The sequence below is a fragment of the Saccopteryx bilineata genome, chromosome 1, assembly GCF_036850765.1.
Source record: "Saccopteryx bilineata isolate mSacBil1 chromosome 1, mSacBil1_pri_phased_curated, whole genome shotgun sequence".
Classification (NCBI taxonomy): Eukaryota; Metazoa; Chordata; class Mammalia; order Chiroptera; family Emballonuridae; genus Saccopteryx; species Saccopteryx bilineata.
In genome coordinates, this window is record NC_089490.1 from 97,931,942 (window position 1) to 97,948,266 (window position 16,325).

At 38.1% G+C, this 16,325-nt stretch overlaps 1 protein-coding gene across 2 annotated transcripts in view; it reads right to left on the bottom strand.

Annotated features, from left to right (window-relative positions):
• Window positions 1–472: 472 nt before the first annotated feature.
• The window catches only part of NTN4 (netrin 4), a 116,169-nt gene continuing 100,316 nt past the window's right edge, over window positions 473–16,325 (bottom strand). For both annotated transcript variants that reach the window (XM_066261904.1, XM_066261894.1), the window contains exons 8-10: window positions 15,947–16,015; window positions 12,184–12,354; window positions 473–3,815 (exon numbers count right to left, since the gene is read on the bottom strand). In XM_066261904.1, the coding sequence (XP_066118001.1) occupies window positions 3,679–3,815; window positions 12,184–12,354; window positions 15,947–16,015 (377 nt within the window). In that variant the 3' untranslated portion in view covers window positions 473–3,678. The remainder of the gene's footprint in view (window positions 3,816–12,183; window positions 12,355–15,946; window positions 16,016–16,325) is intronic.

The window sequence follows — 16,325 nt, forward strand, 5'->3', positions numbered from 1 at the left end:
TAAGATAGGCTTAGGAAAGAAGCTGAGAGACATGCTACAGGTGATCAATGCAGATTTCATTAGAAAATGTATACACAATTCTATAAAAGATATGTATATGCAAAGAAAACAATCTAGCAATTTAGACACTAAAATGCTAACAGCTATTTTCACAGGATGGTTGAAATATAGGCTTTTTTTTCCCCTCAGTTTTTTGTACTTTCAACAATGAACTTTTCTTATTTTTAAAATTAGTTATAAAGTAAATGTAGTACAAAAGCAATACACCTGATGAGAAAAGTTTATGTCCAAATGCTACCAAAGCTAAACACATCTGAATTAGTGTCCACCCAGTCCCCAAACTCCATAGTAACAGAATAGAAACATTAGGTCCTTGTTTGATTTTAATTTAAGGAATTAGATTTGAATTCCCTCATTAAGAGAAGGTAATCTTTATGATTATTGAAAGAATTGATCAGAAAATGAAACAAAATTATGATAATATTTCTTTATTATATATACACTTCTCACAAAAATTAGGGGATATTTCAAAATGAATATGAAGCGATAAAAAAAGAATTTGATTTTTTTATTAAACAAGAACATCAAAAAGCAAACAATAAGTCAAAGAAAGTTGTTCGATTATGCAAATGAGATGCAAAACCAACTTTGGTGAAAATGCACTATACACAAGGCTGAAAGTACTGAAGTATCTACATGTTCCCTGATCTTGAAAGTGCACATCCTGCAATTTTCCAGCCTTTGCAATGCCCCTGCAACACGATTTGCCCAAATGTGAAGCCTGGAGAGCCATAGGATGTGTTGCTGTCAGTCAAACACAGACGACAGTGGCAATAGCACTTGGAACATTCCAAAGCATGATTAGCAGACTGCGGAATCACTTTCAAGAGACTGGCACAATACAAAAAAGATGAGGGCAGGGTCGCCTACCTGCCACAACAGCAAGAGATGACTGCTACTTGATCTTATTGGCTGGAACAGGTGCAGCAATGCAACAGAGCTGCAGGGACAGTTTCTTGCTGCCACTAGACAAGGGATATGCACCTAGACCATACGAAATCAGCTCCATCATGTTGGACTGCATGCTTGGTGACCAATGGTATGTATTCCATTATCTGCTGAATACTGTAGAACCCGTAGAAGGTGGCTGATGAGCATCATCATTGGACTAGTGATGAGTGGTCAACTGTCCTTTTCTCTGATGAGTCATGGTACAGTCTGCAGCCTGACAATCATCATGTCTTGATCTGATGTGAACGAGGAACATGGGAGAATCCATGTTTCATGCGAGAAAGGGACTCCTTTGGTGGTGGTGGAATCATGGTGTGGGCTGGCATCAGCATTGGTGGTTGTACTGACCTCCATGTCATCAGAAACAGATCGCTGTCTGCTGTCAGATATTGAGATGAGGTCTGCACTCTAGAGTGGTACCCTATGCTGGAGCAGTTGGAAACAACTTTCTTTTCATGGACGATAATGCGAGGCCCCACCATGCACATCTTGTCAGCAGTATGCTTCAGGAGGCAGGAATCGAACACATGGACTGGCCTTCACGTTCTCTAGACCTGAATCCCATTGAGCATGCTTAGGATGCACTGAGAAGATGTCTAGCAAACTGTCCAATGCCTCCAACAACACTTCTTGAGCTGGAAGTTGCCCTGGAGCAAGAGTGGCAGAGGATCCCACAAGAACTGCTGGACAATCTGATCCCGTCCTGCCCCATTGCTGTCAGTGTGGTTTGGCAGTCTTGGGTGACCATACACCCTACTGGACAGTCAATGTGTGGCACTCTCATCCAGTTTGACATGCTTCTGTTCACCCCCACCAATATGTCACTTGCTACTCAATCATGATAATTGAGTTTGCATCTTATTTACATAATCAAACAACTTTCTTTGACTTATTTGCTTTTCTGATGTTCTTGTTTAATTAAAAAATCAAATGCTTCTTTTTTTAATCACTCATTTTCATTTTGAAATATCCCCTAATTTTTGTGAGCAGTGTAAAAAATTAACAGCAATATATATATATATATATGTATATACGTATATATATATATTTTTTTGCAAGCCCACAGGACCTCAGGAAAAAAATATGTTCTGTATGTGAAATTAATCTTATGGCACTGTGCTTCATGTTTTGTATATTCAAGTACAGAAGAAACTCTATGTAAAGTGATTACACATGGGTAGGGAAGGTGAATAATAATGAAATATTATAATTTCAAGAACTATCATGTACATTGTGTCAAAAAAATAAGTAAATACAAATGACCATATACTGTTAAAGAAAAGGAGGAAAGTTTCAATATTCATGTTTAAATACTAAACACAAAAATAAAACAAATTCTGTGTCTATAAGTTTTTTTTTTTTTTGTATTTTTCTGAAGCTAGAAACGGGGAGAGACAGTCAGACAGACTCCCGCCATGCGCCCGACCGGGATCCACCCAGCACGCCCACCAGGGGGCGACACTCTGCCCACCAGGGGGCGATGCTCTGCCGGGACCAGAGCCACTTTAGCGCCTGGGGCAGAGGCCAAGGAGCCATCCCCAGCGCCCGGGCCATCTTTGCTCCAATGGAGCCTCAGCTGAGGGAGGGGAAGAGAGAGACAGAGAGGAAGGAGAGGGTAAGGGGTGGAGAAGCAGATGGGCGCTTCTCCTATATGCCCTGGCCGGGAATCGAACCCAGGACTTCTGCACGCCAGGCCGATGCTCTACCACTGAGCCAACCGGCCAGGGCTCTGTGTCTATAAGAATTTTTGAAGTGTATACAGTGCATTGCAAATAACTGAGCATTTTAAAATTTCAAGTCCACCTCCTTTTTTTTCTTACCAAAACCTATTTTAAACTTATGTTTTCTTTCTCTTATTTTAAAGTCTCTTTATGTGTAGTTTTTTTCCATTTTTTAAGTTTCATCAAGGCTGCTATCTGTGGAATCTAACCCCTAGCCTGAAGCTGAGACTTCATGCAATCATGTTCTCCTTTAAGGTTGCATCTTCACATAGTTTCTCCAAATATTCAGAGTCAAACAGTACAACTTCTTTCATCTTGTCACTTTTGTCCACATGTAGCGGCAGTGCTTCTGTTTCAGTAGGTTTTCCTACATGCCCTTTTCTTTTCTTGCTGTCAACAGCGTCTCCAAGTTTACACAACACACGTGGTAGGTAGTAAAGTGCTTTATACAAAGAAATACTATATACATTTGGAGAGGTTCCTCTTAACATGCCACAGACCCTAGTTTTCACACATCACACAAGACAAGGCTCTTTTTAAGAAAAACCTTTTCTGATAGGAGGGTTGGGGATTCCTTAGAATCTTATTAATTACTTTAAGTAGCACAAATGTAACATATCTGAAGCTGAAAGGAGTCCTTGTTATATGTATTGCCCTTAATGGAATACTGTTAAATATCATACTGCTATTAAAATATTTTTAATAGGCATTTCAGAATCAGTTCCATAGAAAACAGGTGTTGGCATAGATTTTTCATTTCTTTTTATGAAACAATGTATTTAAGCATGGACCCAAAAGAGATAGGTTAAATAAGACCCATGCATTGGAACATTTCTATACATTTTGGCACTTTAAAAAATTCCAGTTTCATTATTGAGGTCTCCTTTCCATTAAGTTTGTGTTATATACATAGAGAAGTGACATTATGTACTATACACCTTTGTGGCTACTTGCACTCTCTTTTTAAAATATCCATGACTTTTCTTCCAAGAGATGGTTTCCAGTGCTGAACAAAACTTTTCATATTCACAATTAGTTTGCCTGTTCTTACATCCTCATGTCCTGCTACAAGGTACTCCAAACCTAAAAGAGAACAAAAGGGACTATATAGTATCATAATTTATTGAAGGGGGATAATGTGACTTCAGTGGTTTTATATATGCATAGTTAATGGTTTTATATTATATATTCCCGGTTGAATAGGGAGTAGCAGACAACAACAGCTGACATTTAATAAGCATTTCCTAAGTGCTTAACATGTATTATCTCATTAACCTTGAAAATAACCTTATAAGTAGATATTATTTTTCTTCTTGTTTTACAAATGAGGAAACAGGTTTGGCAAGATTAAGAACTTGTTCAGTGTCTCTCAATAGTAGAAACACTTTGACTTAAGCTCAGGTCTGTCTGATTACAAAATTATTACTCTATAACATACCACTCTCTATGTAAAGAAGTAAGGATTCCATAGGAATTTAACATACTGATAATTAATCAGTATTTCTTGGGGACTCACTATATAGGAAAGTGAATATTCAAGAGAATTTCAATAAAGTTTAACAACCATTTGAAAAACATATTAGAAGAGAGCTATGAATTACACAAAAAATAGCATATATTTTCTAGATAATGTGCTTTTGTAATATAAGATGTTTGTTTGTTATACATTTTTAAAAATGGTGAGAACTGACCAGACCTAGAGCTGACTTGGAATAAACAGACACAGAAATGAAAAGACAGTCTCACAATCTATATATTACTAAAATGAAATATGACAATCTACTTCAGTAGATGTTTATAGTAATATTAATACTGGTATTTTGAAACATTTTTTCATTAATATTATAGTATAGAGAAAATACGTAATTATGTTTATAAAATAAAAATTTCCAATATAAGATAAAGAGACATATACTTTAAAGCTCATATTAAGAGAAACCACTAGATGTGGGGTTTTATCATTTGTTTTCTATCGTGTGCACAAGAGAGACAGACAGGGACAGACAGACAAGAAGGAAGAGAGATGAGAATCATCAGCTCAGTTGTGTCATGTTAGTTGTTCATTGATTGCTTTCTCATATATTCCTTGACCGGGGGCTCCAGCTGAGACAGTGACCCCTTGCTCGAGCCAGTGACCCCTCGCTCAAGCCAGCGACCTTGGGCTTAAGTCAGAGACCTTTGGGCTCAAGCCAGTGACCATGGGGTCATGTCTATGATCCCACACTCAAGCCAGTGAACTCACGCTCAAGTCAGATGAGCTCAATCTCAAGCCAGTGACCTTGGAGTTTCAAACCTGAGTCCTCAGCATCCCAGGTTGATGCTCTTTCCACTGTGCCACTGCCTGGCCAGGCAGGAAAACACTAGATATTAAAACTCAATTGAAAATATCAATTTAAACTCACGATTTTGATATATATATATTCTTGTTAGTTCATTAAAATTACCTAAAAAAAGTCATTCTGTGAAATTATTGGTTCAATACGGTATTATCAATTGATGATAAAATCATTGAATGAATGGTTAATGGGAAACTTGACGTTTGTATAGTGATTATGTAATGCTACACTCATTATTTTCTAGTTTTAAAAGAGAAAACAAAAATGCCCAATGGAGAAATCAGACTGTTATTACTCTAACCCAAGGGTCAAATTTAGCAACACTGATGGTGGGTCACCCAGGTACTATGTGTCTTCTGATGTGATTTAACACAAAGTACCCAGCATGAAGTATATAACATGAAGTGTAATGAATTCTAGCCAAAATGTTTATCTTGACTCTGTCAAGCTTTTCTTTATTTATTTTTATTTTTAATTTTATGTATTCACTTTTAGAGAGAGAGAGGGAGAGAGAGGGAGGGAGAAGGGGGGAGGAACAGGAAGCATCAACTCCCATATGTGCCTTGACCAGGCAAGTGCTGGGTTTCGAACCAGCAACCTCAGCATTCCAGGTCGACACTTTATCCACTGCACCACCACAGGTCAGGCTCAAGTTTTTCTTTAAAGATTACAGAAAATATAGGTGGTAAAGGGACAAGCTAAATGACACCACAAGAAACCAACCAGACACATGTAGAAGGGTAGGATAGTCTACAGTACAACTGACCTGGTTTCTTCACCAGTAACAAGTTCTTCAGCAGCAATAAAAAGAAACTGTACTTGAATAAAAGACACTTGAGGGACTTAAAAACCAGATACAGTGTGTGATCCTGGACTGAATACTGGCAAGGACAAACCATCACAAAAGAACATTTTGGGATCAGTTGGGAAACAGAAATATGGTCTTAGTATTAGATTATATTAAAATAAACTAAAATTGAAGATATAGATTATTTTTAAAAATATTTTTAAGACTTTATTCATTTTAGAGGGAGAGAGAGAGAGAGAGAGAAGGGGGGAGGAGTAGGAAGCATCAACTCCCATATATGCCTTGACTAGGCAAGCCCAGGGTTTCGAATTGGCAACCTCAGTGTTCCAAGTCGATGCTTTATCCACTGTGCCACCACAGGTTAGGCTGAAGATATAGATTATTAACTGAATAAAGTAGCTTGCAGAATAGAACATATACTATGATTTGATTTTGTTTAAAAAATATGACATGTGCACAAAGAAAGATCTGGAAGGATTTTCACTAAGATGTTAACAGAGATGATCTCTGAGGGGCAGAAATGTGAAATTTATAAATTTTCCCTAAATTTCTATAATGTACATATACAGTGTGTCCGTAAAGTCATGGTGCACTTTTGACCGGTCACAGGAAAGCACCAAAAGATGATAGAAATGTGAAATCTGCACCAAATAAAAGAAAAACTTCTCCCAGTTTCATACCTATTCAGTGCAGTTCGATGTGGGCTCCATTTGTTGACCTACACACATCCAAACAATAGTGAAGTTCTTGCCACACATGGGTAAGGACGTCTGGTGTAACAGTGAATAACGTCTGTGATTCTCTGTTTTAAGTGATTAATGTCGTTGATATGTTCAATGTACACATGTTGCTTCACATAACCCCAAACATAAAAGTCTAAGGGCGTCAGATCCAGGGATCGTGGTGGCCATGGCTTGACAGAACCCCTGCCTATCCACCACCAGGGGAATGTTCTATCCAGAAACTCACGAACAATGGTGGCATAGTGTGGAGGAGCGTCGTCCTGTTGAAAGATGACACCTTCTGGAAATTGTGGCACTGCATACAGTTCCAACATGTCAAGATAGGACTTTGCCGTCACAGACTGCTCCGTGAAAAAAAATGGGGCTATCACCTTATCATGCATCAGGCCACACCACACGTTCACTTTAGGGGTGTTACGTTCATACTCAAGGTAGGCATGAGGATGTTCAGCAGCCCATATTTGGACATTATGGAGATGAACATGTCCACAGATATGGGAGGTCGACTCATCACTAAACACAATCTTCTGCAAAAATCTTGCATCATTGTCTATCTCATGAAGCATATCTGTAGCAAACACTTATCGTGTGGGCCTATCTGCCAGTTTGATACCATGCAACAGCCGCAATTTGTACCCCGTAAAACAGAGACGTTTCTTTAACACCTTATGAACTGTAGTCTTGCTTAGGTGTAATTGTCAAGCACATGCATGCACAGATTTTTTAGGGCTCCTTAGGTAACTATCCCGTATAGCCTCAACAGACTCATCACTGACTGACGGCCTACCAGAACGGGGTTTCTCCACCAAACTGCTGGTTTCCTTCAACTGCTTATCCCACCGAGTAATGTTATTCCTATGTGGTGGCGCTTCATTATAAATGCGCCAATATTCACGTTGCACTTTGGTCACGGATTCAAATTTAGTGAGCCACAGAACACACTGAACTTTCCTCTGTACCGTCCACATCTCCACTGGCAGGGCCATGGGCTGCTCTGCTGTATACATGGTGTTACATCATCATCTATACATGCGCACATGCTGCTACATCATCCTTCAGAAACTGGGAGGGTTTTCCTTTTATTTGGTGCAGATTTCACATTTCTATCGTCTTTTGGTGCTTTCCTGTGACCGGTCAAAAGTGCACCATGACTTTATGGACACACTGTATTGCTTCTATAACAATAAAAGGCTTATTTTGAAAAGTTATTAAAATAAATCAAGGATAAAAGAGAAATGACTCATATAAACAACAGCTCTGATAAGGGATTGATATAAAAAATATATAAAGAACTTACAAAGCTCAGCAACAAACAAGCAAACAATCCAATTAAAAAATGAAGAGAGGACCTGAACAAACACTTCTCCCATGAAGACATACAAACAACAAATAGGTATATGAAAAGATGATCATCTTTGCTAGGTATTAGAGAAATGCAAATCAAAACGACAATGAGATACCACTTCACACCATTAGATTAACTGTTATCAACAAGACAGGTAATAACAAATGTTGGAGAGGTTGTAGAGAAGAAGAAACCCTCATTCGCTGCTTGAAACTTGAAAACATTGGTACGCAAAAGACACATGCACCCCCATGTTCATCCCAGCATTATTTACAGAGGCCAAGACATGGAAACAGCCAAAGTGTCCTTTGACAGAGGACTAGATAAAGAAGCTGTGGTACATATATACAATGGAATACTATTTAACCATAAGAAATGATGACATATTGCCATGTATGACAAGGTGGATGGAACTTGAAACCATTATACTAAGTCAAATAAGTAAATCAGAAAAAGCTAAGAACGATAAGATTTTACACATAGGTGGGATATAAAAATGAGATTAATGGACATAGATAAAAGTGAAATGTTTACTGGTGGGGGAGGGAGTAAAGAGGGACAAATATACAGTGATTGAAAATAATTTGACTGGGTGATGGGCACTTAGGACAATCAACAGTTCAAATGCTATAGAAATGCTTACTTGAAACCTATGTATTCTTTTTTTATGAACCTTTTTTTTACTACACAGAGACAGAAAGTCAGAGAGAGGGACAGATAGGGACAGACAGACAGGAAGGGAGAGAGATGAGAAACATCAATTCTTTGTTGTGGCATCTTAGTTGTTCATTGATTGCGTTCTCATATGTGCCTTGACTGGGGGGCTACAGCAGAGTGAGTGACCCCTTGCTCAAGTCAGCAACCTTGGGCTCAGGCCAGTGACCTTGGGCTTCAAGCCAGTGACATTTGGGCTCAAACCAGCAACCATTGGGTCATATGTATGATCCCACGCTCAAGTCAGTGACCCAGCGTTCAAGCTGGATGAGCTCACGCTCAAGCCAGTGACCTTGAGGTTTCGAACCTGGGTCCTCTGCATCCCAGTCCGATGCTTTATCCACTATGCTACTGCCTGGTCAGGCAAAACGTATGTGTTCTTATTGATCAATGTCACCTCATTAAATTTAATTTCTAAATTAAAAAAAATGTAAACAAAAATTAATCAATCCTAAATTTAAAGGTAGCTATTATGGTGTTTTTTAAAAAAAAAAAATGAAGAGAGAAAGAAAGGTAAATAATGACATAGAGAGCTTTGAACACTGGGGAGCACAAATGTAAAATGTATTATAAGGTATTTAAATTCTTTAAAGGGTGCCTGGCCAGTGGTGGTGTAATAGAGTATCAACCTGGGATGCTGAGATCCCAGATGCGAAACCCCAAGGTTGCTAACTTGAGCAAGGTTGCCAGGGTTGCTCCTTAAGCTTGGGATTACTGACATAATACCATGGTCACTAGCTTGAACCCAAATGTCTCTGGCTTGAGCAAGGGGTCACTGGCTTGGCTGGAGCCCCCGGTCAAGGCATGTATGAGAAGCAATCAATGGACAATTAATGTGCTGCAACTGTGAGCTGATGCTTCTCATCTCTCTCTCTTTCTCCCTAAGTAAATAAATAAATAAATAAATAAATTCTTTAAAGGGTAATGTTAGTTTCTAATTGAGAAAGAACCCTAATATTTAATAGACTAGTTAAAATATAATGTTGTTAATATTATTTGTATCATCTCTAAAATAACAAAATCCTTATTAAAAAATACAATAAATAGGCCCTGGCCAGTGGCTCAGTGGATTGAGCATTGGCCTGGCATAAGGACATCCTCGGTTTTATTTCTGGTCAGAGCATACAAGAGAAATGACCATCTGTTTCTTTTCCCATTTGCTCCTTCTACCCCTGCCATAGCCAGTGGCTCAATTATTTTGAGCATGACCCTGGGGCTGAGGATAGCTCAGCTGGTCCTAGCACATCAGCCTCAGGTGCTAAAAGTAGCTCGGTACTGGAGCATTGGCCCCAGATGGGGTTGCCAGATGGCTTCCTGGTCAGAGTGCATGCAGGAGTCTTTTTCACTATCTCCCCTCCTCTTATGTAAAAAAAAAGTACAATAAATAATTTTTAGTAAAGTTTAATATTAAGTCTAGTATATTTAATAAATTTGCTTTGAAATTACAAATGGAACAGATAATATAGGAATTTGGCATTAATTTAAAGTCAAGTTTATAAATTAACAAAAATGATACTGAATAAATCCACAAATTATGGAGCAGCATCAAGCCAAAATTAGCATGGAGAACAGTATTATCTATTGCATCACTTGTTAGCATTTATATTTTGTTTTCCTAGCTCTATGTTTTCAACATCTACTTTGCTACATGTTTGAGGGCACAACATTTATTTTGCACCCACATAAAAAGAAAATATAACACTTTGTGTTAGTCTTGACCTTTCTAAATATATGATTAACGAATGGCTAAAAGTATATATGAATGTTGGAATAAATGCATTTACAGGGATAACCAATTAGATTGCTTCTTTTCAAAAACAGCAATGGAAGCAAATTGGTGTGTAAGGTTTCAGAATTTTCTTATCAGCTTTCTTTGGCCTTAGCTATTGAACTTGTGAAAATGGAAAAACAAAGTGAAATGAAAGAGTGTCTGGTTCTGCTTTGGCAGGTTCCAGTCTTTTCTTCAAAGTGAGTAAACATGTTTTCAAGAATTCTTTGAATAATTGCGCCTATGTTTTCAATTGTGATGAGCTCAGTTGATTCCCTTGACTGTTTGGCAGAAAACCAATTAGGAAGTATAGTTCACTTCCTGGAGAGTGGCTCAGATGGTCCAAGCTTTTGTTTTTAATGTCTGGCTAAAACACTGTGGATTTTTTTTTCTTTTGCCAAGATAGTAGAAAGTGCTTATAGGAAGAGCCCTTGTGCACACAGAATGCAGATTAATGACTCTCTGTTTCCTGTACTCAAAATCCAAGATTCTGATTACTACTTGATTTGTTCTTTGAAACTATATACATATAAGATATTTTTAATGAAAATTTAAATTAATTTAAATAAAATACTAAAAGGATATAAAAGGGTATGAGAGATTACTTAACAGTAAAAATAAGGTCAAAGGTTGTATATCATTGCTTAGATGGTTTGGGTTGGGGGAGATATTTTATTGACAGTTTTCCTCTCTCTCTTGGTTATCCATTTGTTTCTCTCAAATTTATTTGTAAAGATCACAAATGACTTCTTATTAACATAACTGTGATTTTCTGGACTTATATTTGGAAGGAATTATGTCCAGAAGAGAAACTGTGCTCTCGTTTCAACTGTGCCATTAAGACACAGGTGACAACAACTACACAAACAGGAAAATACAGAGGATTTTTAAAAAAAATTGTTTTGTTAGAACTTACTAACTGGGAATATGTTACTAGCATTTGGGTACTAATGTTATGTACCTGGGACACTATGATCGAAAATCTAAATCCCGCCCTCTGACCAAGTGAGGAAGACAGAGATATCAGCAATTTATGAAAGGGTAGGAGGACTACACTTACAGACCCTAAAGGTATGAATCCCTTCTTACTTGCCTGTCTACTTCTTCCGTACCATTTTAAGGTGCAAATTTCACTGCATTCCAAGTTTCTCTGAGATTGTACGAGGTGTTTTCTTGTTTGTTTTTGGTTGTTTTCTTGTTTATTTATTTCTTCTGTTTCAAGTTTGAAACCAGAATGATCATTTGATGAAAAATAAGATGATAACTTGAGAGTTGTTTTCTGTTCAGGAGAAACAGATGCTTCTCATACAATAGTAAAAATGAATTCAATATTATTTGCACAGATGGAATTTTGCGTTTGAACTTCCTTTGGAAGCAAATTCTACCCAGGGCATCGTAATAGGACCTAGCTTTCAGATAAAGTGTTAGTGGCAGATAAATTCATGAAAGTGTTTTCTATGCTACCGACACCTGGAACCAATCTGAGACTTCTCTCTTAGGGCAGAGAATATTATATTGCTGGATTTTAAAGTATTATACTTTAATAGAGCACCTGGAAGAGAAATAGTTTTTTGATGTCAGTTCAAAGAATTCCATTTGGGCTTTCCCCAGAATTCAGATGTGAAAAAGAGAGATGCTCTTGCAAAGTTTATTTAGGTTGTGGTTCAAAGAATGTTAGACAAACAGTAATTCAACAGAGAGAAGGTAGTTATTAAACTAGAAAAATCTAATGCTCACCAGGATTGAGGATTGGACAAGTGCAGCCTCTGTTAGTCCATGATTCTGGATATAATGTTCGCTTTCCTCGTAAAATTTTCAATTTAGTAGATTTTAAGACTTTTTTAATCTTCACATTGACCTCAGCATGAGATCCTTTGTCATGAGCTGATAAAATCTTTATTTTTAGCACTGTAACAACACAATTCCAAAAGTCAAAATGTGTAGAGTTTCATATCTTTTGAGGTTTGAACAACAGCTTAAATATAAACTTCAGAGTATAATGGAAAAATGAGTTAATGATGATAAAGATGTAAAAATTTGCTTTAAAAAAATCATTAGGCTCAGCAATTTTGTACTGGCTTCATCCTATTTATTAACTATACTCTTCCTTCTTAGACATTTTCAACTGCTACTTATTCCCATATCACTATACTAAAAAAATATCAGCCATTTGCCTACTGCAAGTATAATCTTAAACACATTCAGCTATTAACTAAATAAAAAGAAGATGCATTGAAGTAGATTTATGGTTTTTATTTAGATTTTAACTATATTATACTCTCCTGACAGTGTATAATGTCATGACAGCACAAAGGTTACTACCAGGATATATATTATTCTAAAAAGATTAAATAATATTACTGATTACTTAATCTTCTTCCCCTGGTGTAAAGTTGCAAGCTGAGTGGGGTTAAGGAGGCTGTCTTTCTACATGATGGCAGCGCTCCAGTATTCTATATAACTTATGATTCTATTATTCTCTAATGTCTATGAAATGGATGGGGGACAGATTAAGTAATGGAATTAGTTAGGATGTGGAAGAAAGTATACTTAAGGAACATTGGATGCCACAGTCTATATCAGGGGTCTCAAACTCGCGGCCCGCGGGCCACATGCGGCCCGCCGAACAATTTTGTGTGGCCCACAGACTAATCCACGAAGTTCAAAATATTTTGGATAAAATTAAGTAAGCCTAGGGGCCTACTTGTATTTTTCATTTCTCTAGCATCCTAGCTAGATATTAGCTTAGTTAACAGCAGTTGTGATGCGAACTACCGTTTCTGGTCGTTTTGTGACACTGAGTAAACTGCATGTACGATTGTGCTTGTTATACTGATTTTTTTTTTGTTTTCAACTGCAGTGAGAAAAGTGTTGCGTAACAGTTGCCTTTTGTAGACCTAGTGCGGCCCGCCTAACGGCTGTGATCTTGCTCTACGGCCCACATGCTGAGTTGAGTTTGAGACCCCTGGTCTATATACTAGAGAGTTTTTACTGGCTCATCTATATCTTGAGGTAAGATTATGTGTAATGAGAGAACCCTATTCTGGCTGGTTCCATATCCATACGACTGTCAGACAGCTTTCTTTTTAGAATCACCAAAAGGATCTTAGGAGCTCATCCAGTTTTGTTTTATGTATGAGAAGCTAAGTTTCAAGAAATTAAGTGAACTGCTTAAGTCTGTATGACTGGTTGGTTAGAGGTAGAGTTTGGACTAGAATCTTGAGATAATTGCATGAAGGGTACTTAGCAAAGAGCCTCCCACATATCCAATGTTTAATGGCTATTTTGGTATTCTGGGATACTTTATTCACTAGACCATAAGCTCAGATAGAGCAGGGATCTTGTCTATTCATGACAGCTCAATAATATTTGTTAAAGGAATAATTTAAAAAGTTGAGGGTTTTTTTTCTTTTTCTTTTTTTTTTCCCCCAGTAAGCCAGAGAATGGGAGGGGACCTTTCCCCCCCCAAGTCTGTAGGTGTATTGTACTTAATAAGACCAAGGTATTTCATTACATCATTAAAAGCATTCAAATTCTCTTAAGCAGAAAATAATACAGTTGTATTAAAAGATGGCAATGTCAATGTGGTTGTTTGTAAATTTAGTCATAGGACTACTGAGTTTATGTGATAGTGAAAACTAGTCAATATTTCCACTAAAACTGACCGACTTTGAACTAAATGATTCCCTCCCTCCCTCCCTCCCTCCCTCCCTCCCTTCTCATTTGTTAGTAAAGACCATGCCCTCTAAGCTGACTTTTCTTTGTTAGGCACTGTGTACTTCAAAGTTTTATTCTATTCATGTTGGCAAGTGAAAGTGGAGAGATATGCATGTAATTTTAGATATGATTTATGAGGTTTTTAACATTTACTTTTTTATCTCTTATGAAATTGAACACAATGTTATCAATAACCTGAATATTTATACTTTTTAAAAAAATATTTATACTTGGTTTCAAAAATCATGACTTCAAATTTTCTCTTTGTAACGCATATTTCAGGCCCTATACATTATTGAGCAATAAGAAGCCAAAAGTATGATATGTTGGCAAGATAAGGTATCTTTAATATATTTAATGGTAAACATAAAGTCATTTAAAAAAATTTTTTTGACCTGTGGTAGCGCAGTGGATAAAGCGTCGACCTGGAAATGCTGAGGTCGCCGGTTCGAAACCCTGGACTTGCCTGGTCAAGGCACATATGGGAGTTGATGCTTCCAGCTCCTCCCCCCTTCTCTCTCTCTGTCTCTCTCTCCATCTCTCTCTCCTCTCTCTCTCTCTGTCTCTCTCTCACCCTCTCTCTCTCCTCTCTAAAAATGAATAAAATAAAAAAAATTAAAAAAAAATTTTTTTTTTTTGTATTCTTCCGAAGCTGGAAACGGGGAGAGACAGTCAGACTCCCGCATGCGCCCAACCGGGATCCACCCGGCACGCCCACCAGGGGGCGACGCTCTGCCCCTCCGGGGCGTCGCTCTGTTGCGACCAGAGCCACTCCAGTGCCTGGGGCAGAGGCCGAGGAGCCATCCCCAGCGCCTGGGCCATCCTTGCTCCAATGGAGCCTCGCTGCGGGAGGGGAAGAGAGAGACAGAGAGGAAGGAGAGGGGGAGGGGTGGAGAAGCAGATGGGCGCCTCTCCTGTGTGCCCTAGCCGGGAATCGAACCCAGGACCCCTTGCACGCCAGGCCGACGCTCTACCACTGAGCCAATCGGCCAGGGCCAAAGTCATTTAAAATTTAAAGGTAGTAACAATCTTTATGTAGGGCAATGACATTTCTCTTTATCTATAGCTGCATTTTCCTGGTATTTGAAAGGTAGGGGAACAGTATTCAGAGAGAGCAGGGAAAAACTCAGACAGACAGCTTATGTCAGCAAATATATCCTTTAACTCCCTAGAAATACATATTCTCTTCCTCCTCCCTACTATTTACTGAGCCGTTAGTAAGTGTAAAATAATGTGCTTTTTGAAAATCTTATTTCATGAGGAAGTTGGCATTATCCCTATTCTACAGATGAGGAAGGCTGTTAGGTTCAGTTACCTACTCAATAAACCAGAAATCAAACCCATGTAGATCTGAGCCCAATGCCTGTGCTCTTGAAATATTGCTTTATGAAATACTGCTTGCAATTGATTTCTGCTTATTATTATTTGATAAACTGCCACAAGAATTGTTCAAGTAGCTATAGACTTCCCTTTTAGGTTACTAAGACAAGAAGCATCCATAAGAAAGGATTATGTTTATGTTTCTTTTCTTTTCTTTTTCTTCTTGTTTCTTCTCCTTATAGTAGGATAACCTTTTCTTTGCTCTACCAGCCTCCTGCCTTCACCAGAACATTCAACACCATCTCTATTAGGAAAATGGGACCACAACTGTTTTAATATTACCATATAAGACCAATGCTTTAATTTGTTAAGAATGTCATATACAAAGCCTCACATTTCCTAGAAAACTCTTCATACTTAGTTTGAATAGAGTATCAGAAGCATTCAAAGACTTCAAACTCACCATATGAATATTTCATTCCACAGAATGCCTTGGAGTTTTCTAACACTTGTTCCTTACATTCACATTTACCTATGGAAATTAAATGAGAAATGGTGTTATTTAAAAACAAAGTAAAAAAGAGAAATCAGCCTGACCTGACCAGGCAGTGGTGCAGTGGATAGAGCGTTGAACTCGGATGTGGAGGACCCAGGTTCGAAACCCTGAGGTCACCAGCTTGAGTGTGGGCTCATCTGGTTTGAGCAAAGCTCACCACCTTGAGCCCAAGGTCGCTGGCTCGAGCAAGGGGTCACTTGTTCTGCTGTAGCCCCCTGGTCAAGGCACATATGAGGAAGCAATCAATGAACAACAAAGTGCCACAATGAAGAATTGATGCTTCTCA